Source organism: Ranitomeya variabilis, chromosome 4 (assembly GCF_051348905.1).
Source record: "Ranitomeya variabilis isolate aRanVar5 chromosome 4, aRanVar5.hap1, whole genome shotgun sequence".
NCBI classification, from domain to species: Eukaryota; Metazoa; Chordata; class Amphibia; order Anura; family Dendrobatidae; genus Ranitomeya; species Ranitomeya variabilis.
Genome location: NC_135235.1, coordinates 515,839,093 through 515,854,618, shown reverse-complemented (window position 1 = coordinate 515,854,618; position 15,526 = coordinate 515,839,093). Strand labels below are relative to the sequence as shown.

General features: G+C 42.6%; 1 protein-coding gene and 1 long non-coding RNA gene across 10 annotated transcripts in view; one reads left to right on the top strand and one right to left on the bottom strand.

The window, feature by feature from the left end:
* The window catches only part of LOC143765461 (zinc finger protein 385C-like), a 528,254-nt gene that overhangs the window by 236,463 nt on the left and 276,265 nt on the right, over nt 1-15,526 (bottom strand). For all 7 annotated transcript variants that reach the window (XM_077252151.1, XM_077252149.1, XM_077252150.1 and 4 more), the window contains one exon: nt 5,773-6,024. In XM_077252151.1, the coding sequence (XP_077108266.1) occupies nt 5,773-6,022 (250 nt within the window). In that variant the 5' untranslated portion in view covers nt 6,023-6,024. The remainder of the gene's footprint in view (nt 1-5,772; nt 6,025-15,526) is intronic.
* Nucleotides 1-15,526, top strand: part of LOC143765462 (uncharacterized) — an 80,824-nt gene that overhangs the window by 51,975 nt on the left and 13,323 nt on the right. The window contains exons 1-3 of one of the 3 annotated variants that reach the window (XR_013213394.1): nt 2,146-2,272; nt 4,083-4,174; nt 13,180-13,330. This is a non-coding gene — a long non-coding RNA (uncharacterized LOC143765462). Of the gene's footprint in view, nt 1-2,145; nt 2,273-4,082; nt 4,175-13,179; nt 13,331-15,526 lie in introns of those variants that run through there. The other 2 variants (XR_013213395.1, XR_013213393.1) reach the window with 2 other exon arrangements.

Below are 15,526 nucleotides of genomic sequence, written 5' to 3'. Positions count from 1 at the left end.
AGTGAAGAAATTCCAGAAAATTTAGAGACACTTCGGTCAATACCTGACCTTCAACAGTCATCTGAATAGAGGAGATCTGTGTGGCAGTACACTGTGTGAGGGTCTGCAGTGTCCACTGCTAAGACAGGAAGCGCTTCCTATTTTATCAGTGGACACTGCAGACCCTCACACAGTGCGCTGCCACACAGATCTCCTCTATCCAGATGACTGAGGAGCATCAGGTATTGGCCGAAACGTCTCTAAATTTTCTGGAATTTCTTCACTCAATAAATAAGTTATTGAATACACCTATACGAGTGCCAGTAGCGTAGCTACTGGGGGGGCAGAGGGGGCCATCGCCCCGGGCCCAGTCACATGGAGGGGCCCACTCAGAGCCGCGGCCGCTTAAGGCTACGTTCACATTTGCGTTGTGCGCCGCAACGCACAACGCAAACAAAAACGCAGCATTAAGTCATTAAGCAATAAGCGGCCGCGGCTCTCTGATGTTTCAGAGTACAGGAGGAGGCAGGCAGGAGCGCAGGCTGCAGCATCGCCCCGGGCCTTGTAACATGATTGCAGGAGGGGCTGGGGCCCACCCATCCATCCAGAGCCGCGGCTGCTTCAGTGTTAAGCAATAAGCGGCCGCGGCTCTCTGCAGTCCAGACATGGCGACGCACTGCTGCCTGGTTTCCGCTCAGCTGGAGACTCTGCACAGTAGTGATGGGTAGTTCGTGAGTGAGTAGTTCAAAATGAACTAATCTTCAGAGTGAACTAGTTCATCTAGTTCACCATCCTGACAGAGATTAGTTCATTATGAACTAAACAGCAAGTGGGAGGAGACAGAGTGATCCCTCATACAGCTCCTCACACTGAAGATCCCTGGTCTCACACTTGCTCTTTATAGCTCCTGATGCTGGAAAAGAAGTAGTAAAACACTATACCACACATCAAATACAAATATAATAGTAATAATAAAAACTGAAATTGTACAGTAGACAGACACAGCTCATGTGTGTATGAGAGAGTGTTTCTGTGGTGTGGTTCATGCCCCTCACCAGTCTTTATGATAAGATCAGCCTCCTGTAGAGGATCAGCCTTGCTACAATCTTTACCACTGGCTCCTGTTCTGTTCTCAGGATGCTGAACGGCTTCTCAGCTCCCTCATACACAATCATTATGAGTCAGTACTCTACACTAATACAGGGGGAACTGCTGCTGGGCTCAGTGAGATGCATCACGTTGAATGAGGCTGTCCTGAGTCATTCTCAACAGAACATCTAGTTCAGCAGTTCATCTAGTTCACAGGTTACATGACATGATGCATTTCCTATCAGCTCCTCACAGGATAGGGTGGAGAATTATCAGGCTGTCTAATAGGAAGATTTTCTTTGCCCCATAGCAACCACTCACAGGTCAGCTTTCTGATACTGCAGTAGTGCAGTGCTCTGGCAAGTGAAATCTGAGCTGTGATTGGTTGCTATGGGCAGCAAAAGATCCATTGACTGTAAGGCAGCTTGGTAAATCTGTAGTTCTGTGTAGTTTCACCACATCTCTTCCTTTTGCAACCTATTGCAGTGGTGTGAAATGAATACTGTCTGCTCAGTGCTCAATACCAGAGACATTGCAAGTGACCATAGTGTGTGCAGATAATACACTGCGCACTGGGAGGCTTGAATATTTCACAAAGAAAAAAAAAGAAATTACTAACTTGAATAAATAACTTTTGAATTTTTTTTCTCCAGACTGAGTACCCCTTTAACAAGAGTTTGTTATGTAATGATCAGATGTATTAACTATTTCTGATCATTTTAACAAAACTATAACTCATCCTAGGAGCCACAGCTTCTGTGTAACGAACTAGAACTGATGCATCTCTTCTCAGCAGAATCCAGAGCAATACTGAACTAAATGAATTACATGAACTAATCTTTTGAACTAATCTTTTCAGTGAACTAGTTCATGGTGAACTAATCACCAAAATGAACTTGATTTCCCATCACTACTGCACAGCAGCCAATAGCAGAGTCTCACTGCGAGCGCACGGTGCGGGCTGGAGCTGGAGCCTGCTAACCTGATAATATCTGACAGGCTGGCAGCGCTGCAGATAGCTCCGCCTCCACCCCAGGTCTGCTGCTCCTATTGGTCCGCTGTTCTCAGGTCCTAGTCAGCACTCAGCAGCATCTCTTATTGTGCCAGGAGCCCAAGATAGTGCCTGGCCGGCTACCTGGACAGTGGACAAACTGACTGGCGGGAGAGAGAAGCAGGAGTCAGGAGGACGGACATTTTCATAAATGTAAGGGCTGCTGACTGTGAAACAGAGCAATGTTCGACTTCTTTTAAATAATTGAAAGCACAAACGACACTGCACATGATGTTAGTAATGCTACTGTGGGAGTGAGGTAAATGTTAGGGGGGAGGGGGAGTTGAGTTAGGGTAGTAGGGGTGGGTGGTGCTGTAGGGGCCTGCCTGCTGTATTTCTTTTCATGGAGTATTATTATCTAATAGTTGTCTGGGTGGAGGCAGGGGGCTTATTATATTTACAGCTGTTAGGCTATGTCTCCACATTCAGGATTCCCTGCGCTTTGGATGCAGCCAATACCCCGCTCCACCAAAAGCGCTGCCCCCTGTTGTATGCACGGTGATTCTGCCTGTGTTCATTGAACACAGGCGGAATCACCGCATCGTATTCATAGACTGGGTTATTAATCTTGTGGAGATGAAGTATCTTCACAAGATAAATAGACATGCTGCAGTCTATAAAAACGCGCTGCATGTACGGTTACGCAGGTCTGCCACCTGCATGTTTGTACGCATAGTAGAGACGGGATTTCATAAAATCCCATCCACTACGCTGTAACATCTGGACGCTGTGGATTGGATGCTGCAGCTGTACGCAACGTCCAATCCGCAGCAAATCCGGAAGGTTTCATGACCATGGAAACACAGCCTTGGTATAGCACGCCCTCATACAATAACCATGGCTCTAGCTGCACTTTATTTAAAGGGATTGTCTGATCTCATGCTGCAAGTTAGCAGGTACTCCTATGCGGCTGCAAAATTGTGACCCTTCACAACTCACATACTAAGGATTCGCCATTATCCATATTGACAAGTATACGATTTGCTTACTCCTGGCCATGTTCTAACTGTGCAGCCTCAATAAGGCCTCTTTCACATGTCCGTTTATTTCCAATACCAGAAAAAACAGTACCAGACATATCCATGTCCGTGTGTGTAATACGTGCAGCACACATGTAACTGAGATGCCCACAAGAGTGTTTAAAACCACCATAAGGCTGTGTGCACACGTTGCAGATTTTCTCACGTTTTTTCCACCTTTTTTGCGCTATAAAAACGCTATAAAAACGTGAAAAAAATGCATACATTATGCATCCCATCATTTAGAATGCATTCCGCAATTTTTGTGCACATGATGCGGTTTTTTTCCGCAAAAAAACGCATCGCAGTAAAAAACGCAGCATGTTCATTAATCTTGTGGATTTTTTGCGGATTTCCCACTATATTTTTGCATTGGAACCTCCAGAAAAATCTGCAAAAAAACCGCACCAAAAACGCGGTAAAAACGCGCAAAAAAACACATGCAGATATCTTGCAGAAAATGTCCTGTTTTGCTCAGGAAATTTCTGCAAGAAATCCTGAACATGTGCACATAGCCTAATTATGTAAACAAACGTTACTCAGGTTAAGGCCAGGATCACACACAGCGAGATACGGCCAAGTCTCGCAGGTTAAAACCAAGCTCTGGCACCGGCACTGTGCCAGCGTAGCGTGCGGTCGCATAGCAATACATGGAGCTACACGCTCCGCTCCGGAGTACCGGTGCCAGAGCTTGTTTTTAACCTGCGAGACTCGGCTGTATCTCGCGTATGTGTGACTCCGGCCTAAGGGGCCCACTCAGATGTGTTTCGCCCCCCCTAGCCTGAACCCTTAGCTACGCCTCTGACGAGTGCCAAGTATTTCTACATCGCAGCAGACAGATTTGGTTATCCTACCTGTGCACCACCAGAGTTCCAGAAGTGCCGCGTTTTCCTAATTACCTGAATTGATGTACTGACTGTGTTTTTGGTGCTCTATTCATGTAGAAAAAATATACAAAAAAGTCAGCTCACCCATCTATTGGTCCCAGTATCCAAGCACGGAAGCTGCAGTGTAGCAGGAGAAGTAAATCATGAAGGTATGATCCAGCTAAGAAAGGTCCGTTAAAATTTTTTTTAAATTCTTTATTACAAAAATATCTTTCATAAAAAAAGTTACATATCTTAAAAAGTCACAACCTCCATATGGGAATGTAATGTGGGCAGACGTATTTCAAACAACAGTTCTTAGTCTTTGAATAAGAATGCGGCGATTTTTTTCTCACGTACAGTTGGACTGAGAGAAAAATTGTACTTCTGAACAGCACTATTAAATAACATGGGTCAGTGTGTAAAAACCAGACTGCACATGTCCAATCTATACACTTGTTTGCATGAGCCCATAAACCCAGACCTGTCTACGTTTTTTTCTGGACAATTGATAAGAAAAAAAATACAGACATGTGAACATGCCCCTAGACTATAATGAGTACATGTTCTATCTGTGAAAAACACGGAAGGAACACATATGTGAAAAATGGACTTCTGAATGAGCCCAAAAATACTTGGTTTGTAGGTTATACAGTAATAAACGCTATGGCTTCACAGGGAAGTGTGTGAGTTCAATTCCCAAACATGGCAGGGTCTGACTGCAATCCCTTAGTCCTACTCATGTTTTTCTTTTCTTTCTTATACACTCCAAAAATCTACTGGTACATTTACAATGTGGCACTATAGATTGTATTAAAATATTGCAAAAAGTAGTAAAAAATTATCAGTAAGCTCAAAACATCCTTCTTCTGAAAGACAAAGATCCCATTTTTGGTTTTCAATCGTAATGCTAACAAATAAGAGATATTAATAAATATTTAGAATAAAAGCTCATTTGGTTCCTGCACAACCCACAGGCAGAGCAGAGGACAAATTAGCATAATTAGCATAATTACATTTACATAATACCTCATCCAGAGAAATGAACTGCTCTCATGCTCAGCTGCACAGAAGAAGTGGGGTAACTGTCTGTGTAAGCTGCCATATGGGAACTCGCTGCCTAGAGAGGACTTTTTCCCAAGTGCCTCATTCACTGAACAGTACGTCTCTGCAGATTTGGGAAAGGGCTGACTTCATCTCACACACCTACAGTGGAATGGATTTTCTCCCCCTCTATATATACTGTACATGTCATAGGGTTAATTAAGCTAGTGTTGTAAAACTAAACTCAGCAAGTTCTGAAGTTGACACCTCCGGGCAATTTATATTGATTCTAAGAAACATATTCATCAAAAATATGCACAATGACACAAAGTAAAAAAAATGTAATCGTATTTCGGTAGCATGGTGTACTTTTATGGCACATTGGTTTCCAAATAACACAATAAAAACAATGCAATGAGTAAAAATGTTGTCTGAAACCCATTGGATTTGAATGGATTTACAACAAATGTCAATTTTTAAGGATCCTTTTTGCAAGTTTTTTTGTACAGGATGTAGGTGAGCTGATGGATTATATTTGATCAGTGTAGGTTCCAGAAGCTGAACCCCCAGTATTTGGTTCATATGATATACATAGTATTATGGCTATACACTATATATGCGGCAGAACTAGCCTCAAATAGACCATGAGACTACAATGAAAAGCAATATCATTAGTTTGGTCATAGCTCATGAGGAAACATGATGCCACCTGTGGCACACTTACCATAGATGGTTGGGTTCTTGCCCTTGTTCATCTGTTTTAGCCTTTTTTGATGAGATTTGCCATTATAATGTATTTGGGCTTGGGCAGCAGAGTTGAGCTGGATGTTGCAGACGTCACATAGAGTATAGGATGGTAGTCTCTTCTGCTTGGATTGCAGGTCCATTGTTAGGCCGTTCGGCTGGCCATCCGCACATAAGGGAATGGACAGCAAGGAGTCCGTGGAGTAAGCAGGACTCACAGGGCGCTTCATGACTGCATAGAAAAAAAGAGGAGAAAAGCTATGCTTTAATCAAATGTGCCCATGACATAATGACACAATGACATGACATAAATGAGATGACATAAATCTGTTGACCAATAGTGCCAGAATATGGCTCCTCAAGTGAGTAGTCCATGGGTTAGTCTACAATAACACTGCTGGATATTTTAGGATTAATTTGTTAACACAGCAGGATATAAATGTATAAGGCCGGCGTCACACTTGGCGTAAGACAATACGGTCCGTATTTTACGGCCGTAATACGGCCGTAATACGGAGAAATGTTCCCAAAATATTGATCCGTAGTCAGGGTGTGTCAGTGTATTTTGCGCATGGCATCCTCCGTATGTAATCCGTATGGCATCCGTACTGCGAGATTTTCTCGCAGGCTTGCAAAACCAACATCTAATGGATTTATGTGCTCAAATGTTCAGGAAAACATATATACAGTATATATATATATATATGTCATTGAGACACATATATATATAGTCTGTATTTATATTTACTTCAGCGCGATATCTGTGAACAGCCGGTAATTCAATTGCCGGCTTTTCATTTCTCCTTCCCATACCCGACAGGATATGAGACATGGTTTACATACAGTAAAACATCTCATATCCCCTTTTTTTTGCATATTCCACACTACTAATGTTAGTAGTGTGTATGTGCAAAATTTGGGCGCTGTAGCTGCTAAAATAAAGGGTTAAATGGCGGAAAAAATTGGTGTGGGCTCCCGCGCAATTTTCTCTGCCAGAGTGGTAAAGCCAGTGACTGACGGCAGATATTAATAGCCAGGAGAGGGTCCATGGTTATTGGCCCCCCGTGGCTAAAAACATCTGCCCCCAGCCACCCCAGAAAAGGCACATCTGGAAGATGCGCCTATTCTGGCACTTGGCCACTCTCTTCCCACTCCCTGTAGCGGTGGGATATGGGGTAATGAAGGGTTAATGCCATCTTGCTATTGTAAGGTGACATTAAGCCAGATTAATAATGGAGAGGTGTCAATTATGACACCTATCCATTATTAATCCAATCGTATGAAAGGGTTAAAAAACAAACACACACATGATTTAAAAGTATTTTAATGAAATAAACACAGCGGTTGTTTTAATATTTTATTGCTCTCTCAATCCATTTGCTGACCCTCGCTTGGCAAAACAATAAATGCACAAGATACATACCCTCTGTTGAACCGTCACGTCCCACGAGGTAATCCATCTGAAGGGGTTAAAATAATTTAGAAGCAGGAGCCCTGCAAATGCAGCTGTGCTCGTGCTTGTAATTCCCCGGCGAATGAAGGAAATGTAGGTCATTGACCTACATTTCCTTCAGTCGCGGTGATGCGCCCCCTGGTGGATGTCCTCATATGACCCGGAGCGTGGGAAAAAGTTCCCAGGCTGCAGTTCATGAGAACATCCAGCAGGGGCGCATCACCGCGACTGAATGTAAGTATAGATCACTCTGCTTTCCTTTCAGCACCCGGGGATTACAGGCACGAGCGAGTGGTTTAGCGCAGCTCATGCCTGTAATATTAGTTAACCCCTTCAGATGGATTACCTCGTGGGACGTGATAGGACATCAGAAGGTATGTATATTGTGTGTTTATTATTTTGCCAAGCGAGGGTGTTGCTGATGGATTGAGAGAGCAATAAATTATTAAAACAACCTGTTTGTTTCTTTCATTAAAATACTTTTTAATAACGTGTGTGTGTGTTTTTTAACCCTTTCAGACAAATGGATTAATAATGGATAGGTGTCATAATTGACGCCTCTCCATTAGTAATCTGGCTTAATGTCACCTTACAATAGCAAGGTGGCATTAACCCTTCATTACCCCATATCCCACCGCTACAGGGAGTGGGAAGAGAGTGGCCAAGTTCCAGAATAGGCGCATCTTCCAGATGTGCCTTTTCTGGGGTGGCTGGGGGCAGATGTTTTTAGCCACGGGGGGGCCAATGACCATGGACCCTCTCCTGGCTATTAATATCTGCCGTCAGTCACTGGCTTTACCGCTTTGGCGGAGAAAATTGCGCGGGAGCCCACGCCAATTTTTTCCGCCATTTAACCCTTTATTTTAGCAGCTACAGCGCTGAAATTTTGCATACACACACTACTAACATTAGTAGTGTGGAATATGCAAAAAAAAAGGGGATATGAGATGGTTTACTGTATGTAAACCATGTCTCATATCCTGTCGGGTTTAGGCAGGAGAAATGAAAAGCCGGCAATTGAATTACCGACTTTTCACTAACACCGCTGCGTATTTCTCGCAAGTCACACTGCTGGTCCGTGTGGAATCCGTATTTTTCTCGCCCCCATAGACTTTCATTGGTGATTTTTTTGCGCAATACGCTGACAAACGCAGCATGCTGCGATTTTGTACGGCCGTAGAACGCCGTATATTACGGATCCGTAATATACGGCTGATAGGACTAGACCCATTGAGAATCATTGTGCCGTATGTTATGCGAGTTTTACGCACGTAGTTTCTGCGCTCTTACGTCCGTAAAACTCGCATGTGTGACGGCGGCCTAAGGGTTTCATTATATTCTTAATTGTGGATGTAAAAAGATGGTAATGTAAAATACAACTATCCACATACCAGAGGCAAGATACGTATTGTTTTTCCACTGAGCTTAGATTTCCTTCAAATCAAAATGAATAATAAAATTTCTGTTACCAAGCTCTTGCTACTCCATCTGAGAGTAGCATGATATAGGGTCAGATACCCTGATTCCAGCAGTGTTTCACTTACTGGGCAGTTTTGATAAAATCAGTGCCCTATCTGCAGCAGATCTACCAGTTCTCTGAATGCTGAGCTCTGTATAATTCCCCCCACTCCACTGATTGGCTGATTTCTGTGTACACTGTGCATAGGCAGAAAGCTGACAATCAGTGGTGGGGCCAGGATTATACAAAGCTAACAAATGTGATGGACTACATGACAGCATGTTTACTAGTCCTCTAGTGATAAGCTCCTGCTGATAACAGTTTTTGTATAAAAACTAAAGCAAGCAGCCCAGTAAAGATATATTGCTGGGTCTCGGTCTCCACGTTACGCAGATCTCAGATTAGGTGGCAAAAACCTGGTGACATTCCCTCTAAAGGGTTTTCTGGAAAGTATAATTTTTGACAAAATGTTCTGACTGGTTTAAAGAAAAAAGATGCAATACTTACCTCGCTAAACTCACGGCTGTTCTGATTCAGATTTTGCCTGATCCCCCCATCGATCTCTACTAACGCCTGCAGCGTTGGTGTCACTGTTGTAGGGAAATGTGACGAATCTGTCCAATCACAGACCGCTGTAGTGATCTACCATAGCCAGTGAGCAGCTGCAGTGGTCACATGTCCCTATGATGGGACATCATCACCTGCAGTAGGAAGTGGCTTTAAAATGTCCTTGTGGCACCGAGTTTGCAAAATGGGACGTTTAGCTTAAATAAAACCTTTTCTTATAGATCTTTAGGTACTTCTGGGGAAATAGAGCATGGGAGGTCCTTGATATGTATTCTGTCCCAGTGTAGACACTTTGCCTGGGTGTGGACACACAAAAAGGTTCATCTACAGTGCCATGTAAAAGTTTGGGCACCCCTGGTTAAAGATGACACATTTCCTTTGTACTTTAGGCAAAAAAAAATTATGTTCATCTTTTACATTTTAAAAATTACAAAAAGGAAAATGGGACAATGCATAGTTAGTACCTAGTAGCACCCCCTTTTGAAAGTATCACAGCTTGTAAACATACAAACATATACAGCTCTGGCAAAAATTAAGAGACCACTGCAAAATCTTCATTTGATTCACTTGATTTTTCTCTTTATAGGTATATTTTTGAGTAAAATGTAAATTGTTCTTTTATTCTATAAACTTCTGACAACATGTCACCGAATTTCCAAGCAATACATTTTGTATTTTTTTTTCTGAAAAGGAGAAATGGTCAAAATAAAAAAAACCCAGACCTCAAATAATGCAAATAAAACAAGTTCATAATCATGTAGAAACAGCAATACTAAAGTTTTTACTCAGGAAGAGTCCAGAAATCAATATTTTGTGGAATAACCATGATTTTTAATCACAGCTTTCATGCGTCTTGGCATGCTTTCCACCAGTCTTTCACACTGCTTCTGGGGCAAAAATGTAAGCAGTTCTTCTTTGTTTGATGGCTTGTGACTATCCATCATCCTGTTGATTACATTCCAGAGGTTTTCAATGGTGTTCAGGTCTGGAGATTGGGCTGCCCATGATAGGGATTTGATGTGGTGGTCTCTTAATTTTTTGCCAGAGCTTTATATGGGAGGCTCTTGAATAATACCAGTGATGGTGGAGCATTCCTGTCTTGGCTGCTATATCCCCTGAGGAGTCCTATAAGGATGAAATGCGTAGGGAGGTGGCCCACACCTGGACTGACACATTGAACTCTATTTTCGGGCACTGATATTTGCTCTTATGGGTTCCTGTCCACTACTTCATGGGAGGTCCTTTCTATGATATTGGAGAATTTATCACCTACGGATGTGATGAGAGTGTTCCAAACTTTTCTATATGGATCTCCTTTGGTTGTTCTGAGACACAGAGGGGTAAAGGCATCAGTTGCACTGATGAATTCACTAGTTCCCCGGTGTCTGAATCTAAGCACGCTGTTTTTGGTATTATATTGCCAGTTGTACTGGTAGCTCTTTTTGGATTATATTCAGCCCCCAGACCCCAAACTTTGACAGAATTATATCTGGTTGTTTCTTGTTTTGGGATTCTGACTTTTATGTGTGTTGTGTCGTGACATTTTAATGGTAAACGTTAAGTTTTAAGTGCTTAATTTTTTGCTTTTTTTTCTATGACTGTGAGGGATCCATTAGTATTGATTTATTTTAAAACTGCTTAACTAGAATTTTTAAAACAAATAAAATATACTTTTTGTGGCCTAAAATGCAAAGGAAATGTGTCATCTTTAACTTTAGGACATTTATAGATCATTTCACAATAGCAGTAATTTTGACCAGGGGTGCACAAAGTTTTATATGCCACTGTACATGTACCTTGGCATAGTGTCAGGTATTTAAGACACTTCAACCAGATGTAGGATGGGGGGCTCTCTGTGTGTCTCATATACCTATACTTTATATTAGTATAGCATGTAATACTTGAAAGATGTTATCATTATTATTACTTAATCTAGAATAAACGTTGTCTTTTAATTCTCAGAAATCATGCAATACCTTAAATAAGTCACAAGATGGCATGACTGCCTTATAACTAACCACTGTACCACACCTTTCACGGTTCGCGCACTATACCCAAAGTGGTAACTAGAAACAATTGGTAATTATATTAGGCATAGTTTTAAAAAAACAGAATGTCCTGGACCGAGGAATGAGGGCAGCTGTTTGTCCTCCGTACTATCTATCAGTAGTGTGCATAGTACATTCATGATTTTCAGTCTGACAAAATGGAGAAAATGGGGTATTTTTTTCCCATCTTCTCCTTCATCTGGGAGAATCTGTTCACGCTCTGATCAGAGAGCATGTGGCATAATCTGACCAACTTTCTCAAATGTGATAAAATACGGTGGTGTGATCCAAGCCTTAGGAAGATATGTTATTCTTTTGACACCTGGTTTGCATCTAGGTGAGAGCAGTAATGGTGCCCGTAATGGCTGCCACCCAGCTTTTCTACATATAGCTGAGGAACAAGAGGAAAGAAAGAAGCCATAAAGAGAGAACTCAAAAGAGGTTCTGCAGCAAGTTTGTCCTTCCACTACCCTGGACAACAAGGATGTTAAAATGAATCATTTCACTAACCTAGATCTCCATAGATGTTGCTATTAAATCCTTTATTACCCAAGTTGACCATGGATGTAAGCATTAGCCCATACACAACCCTAGACCACCAGGATTGTTAGCATTAAGGATTTCCCTGTTCTAGACCCCTAGTGGGTATTAACAGTTAACAGGAGCCCCTTCACAACCCTAGACCTTCAGGGATGTTAGCGTTCATACTGAAATGTTGGCATCAACACTTTATTTTTCCAACAACATTAACCCCTTCTTTAGTTTATTCCAACAGGAAAGTTGGCATTAGGCACTTTAATTCCAGAATGAACCATAGTCAGCTATTTGTGTTATTTTAGTTGAGAGGGAGGGGAGAAGCCAACGGTGTCTGCATCTTGGACCATTCACAATGCCCCTGGTCGCACTTTCAACAGTGTTTTTTTCAGAAAAGCTGCACTTTGAAATGCAGAAGATGGTCTGTGATACATGACGCCCCTGGTTTGGGCAACATAAATCAGCTGACAGGTTCCCTTAATTGTAGGTAACTGGGATATTAGAGTCGTTTGCTGTAAGCTGCATTCACACATTGCACAATTTTTGTAAAATAGCATCCTTTTTTACATTGATTTTCCAATGTTATGGCAAAAACACTGTGGTTTAAAAGTAATTTTTGGAAATTATAGTGAACAAAAAACAGTTTTATTGCATTTACATAGAGTGTGAATGCAGCTTTAGATATCCCTTTAGCATACCTGTGACAGGGTCACTGGTGCCATACGTGAGGGGAGATATGTGTCGCAAAGGTTGCTTTCCTGCATGATGTGAAAGCCATAAGTGTTTTCTCCAGCATGATGAGAGCAATTCAGTCACTATATGGGCCTGGCCTTTCATGGTGGGTAGGTCAGAGATAGGCAGGACACATACCCACTATATCTCCACCTCACCTCCAGGGTGTGGCTGGAGGGAGTTAAATATCCAGCTAGTTTGTTTTCTCTGTCTGTGTGTGGAGGAAAGGAAGCCTCCTGACTGCTAGCTCCTGCGAGAGCTCCCACAGATGTTGCCCCAGAGGAACTGGCAGGACTGTATATGAACTTTTTATTTTCATTTGAGTCGGACAGGCTGTTTTTCTGTTACCAGTTTGGGTTTTTGGTTTATGATGCAATAAACCACCCACAGACTTTAACCACACATATGCCTGGCTGTGTCTAACTGGAGGAGCAGCTAAGTGAGCCGACCTTTCACATACCCCTTTAGGGAACATGAGTGGGTTTGCCTGCATTATATGTTATATCTATCAGCATCAGTTCATCTCAGCTCCCACACAACCCCTTAAAAATACCAAATTGTAAATTAATGAGTGATGTTTGTGTGTCTTTGCAGGCATGCCAAGAGATGGAGGGACCATACACTGTTTTTACACAGGGAACGTCAGCTTTCACTGTCTTCTGGTAACATCTATATGTCAATGTATCCATTTACTTCCAGAAGGAATGCTCCAGAAGATGATCCAGAATTGTTATTTCATGGAGATGTAAGTATAGAAGAATATACTGAAGCAGCCATAAAACACTGGAGTTGCAGTGCCATAGCTATACTAATTGGGGTATAATGTGATATGATGTCATTGTACCTTATTTTCTACATAAGTTTCCTCTATTTCCTCCTGAATTTGCTCAAACATTGCCTGGTTTACATGATCTGTTCCCACTGTGTTATAGTCTGTGACATAATAATGCAGTTACAGAAACCACCGGAGACTAGACAGAGGTGGACATGACTAAAGGTACCTTCACACGAAACGACTTTGTAACGATATCGCTAGCGATCCGTGACGTTGCAGCGTCCTCGCTAGCGATATCGTTTAGTTTGACACGCAGCAGCGATCAGGATCCTGCTGTGATGTCGCTGGTCGCTGAATAAAGTCCAGAACTTTATTTGGTCGTCCGATCGCCGTGTATCATTGTGTTTGAAAGCAAAAGCAACGATACCAGCGATGTTTTACACTGGTAACCAGGGTAAACATCGGGTTACCAAGCGCAGGGCCGCGCTTAGTAACCCGATGTTTACCCTGGTTACCAGCGTAAAAGTAAAAAAAACAAACAGTACATACTCACCTGCGCGTCCCCCAGCATCTGCTTCCTGACACTTACTGAGCGCCGGCCCTAAAGTGAAAGCACAGCGGTGACGTCACCGCTCTGCTGTTAGGGCCGGAGCTCAGTCAGTGTCAGGAAGCAGACGCTGGGGGACGCGCAGGTGAGCATGTACTGTTTGTTTTTTTTACTTTTACGCTGGTAACCAGGGTAAACATCGGTTACTAAGCGCGGCCCTGCGCTTAGTAACCCGATGTTTACCCTGGTTACCCGGGGACCTCGGCATCGTTGGTCGCTGGAGAGCGGTCTGTGTGACAGCTCTCCAGCGATCAAACAGCGACGCTGCAGCGATCGGCATCGTTGTCGCTATCGCTGCAGCGTCGCTTCGTGTGAAGGTACCTTTAGGGATGGGTGGACTGAGAACTCCTGCAGCTTTTGTTTGTATTGTGGTGTAGATTTTAAGCAAGAGTATTGTTGCTTTCAGAGGAAGGAGTTTAGATGTTTGTGCCTGGTGTATTACTATGAGGAGGGTGGGGCTTATATAGGGGAGGCAATTCTGGTTCTCCCTTTTTCTCTCACAGGATGGACAGGAGGAAACATTACCCGCCCTCCCGCCCTGTTTATAATCGCTGTCCTAAAACTTTCTAATTATTGCTTGTATAATGATAAATGCTTTATTGTATTTTCGAATTTGTCATTGTATATCTTGTACCAGGTTCAATTGTATATTGGCTATAAAGAGTTATTATTTGCGGTAACTTTCTAAGCCCAAGGGAAGGGCAATCCTTCAGCCATGGTTCCCTAGAGGTTTCCTCCACAGGGGTTTTTTCCTCTCCTGAGCGCTGTAGGATGACTCTTTGTGAGTCGGAGGTTTGCCAAGTTTAGTCCCATTAATGCTTTTGCAGGGACTTCTAGTTTTTAAGTTTACAAAAATGATTTAATTATAAAAAAAAAGTGTCAAATGAGACTTGGAATTTATAACCCGTCATGGCTTTGCAGTTTAGGAGTCAGGTGGAAGTTGCAGACAAGTTAAGGTGGACTCATTTTAACTAATAGAGGATGTAAAACTTCATGGTGGTGAGCAGGCTCGGCTTTGGTGGCCAGCCTCAAGGACGTTGTAATGATAACACCAATCAGGGGCGGGCACAGTGGTTAAGCACAGGAGTGAGGATAATAGGGATAATAGAGTCATTGGTGCCCTGAAAGTTTACTGGCTCTGCTTGAATGGCAAGCCAGTGCGTGCCGCCCCTTTATGGCTGTCTGTCCTGGTGCTGTATGTCAGACAGCTGGGGATATCGCAGTACTTGTGAATCCCAATGTACTAGCACTCCACCTGACTCCTACTGTGATTTGAATAAAAGCTGTGGCCATTTTGACAACCAAAATAATGTGTTTTGTGTATTTATTTTAGTACCTAGGTTTACAGTAGTTATGGTTTTAAGATGGAGTGGGGTCCATCCCATATCCAAAAGTCAAGTGGTCCCATGCAGCCAACATATACCTAATGAGAAGGCCATATGGATGTCAGGGGGATAAGTCTGTTACTAATCACAAAGACAACAAAAAAAAACTATAAAACTTGACTTTTACTGATATGCAATAAAGGTATTCATAATATCATACATCTTAAAAGTAAA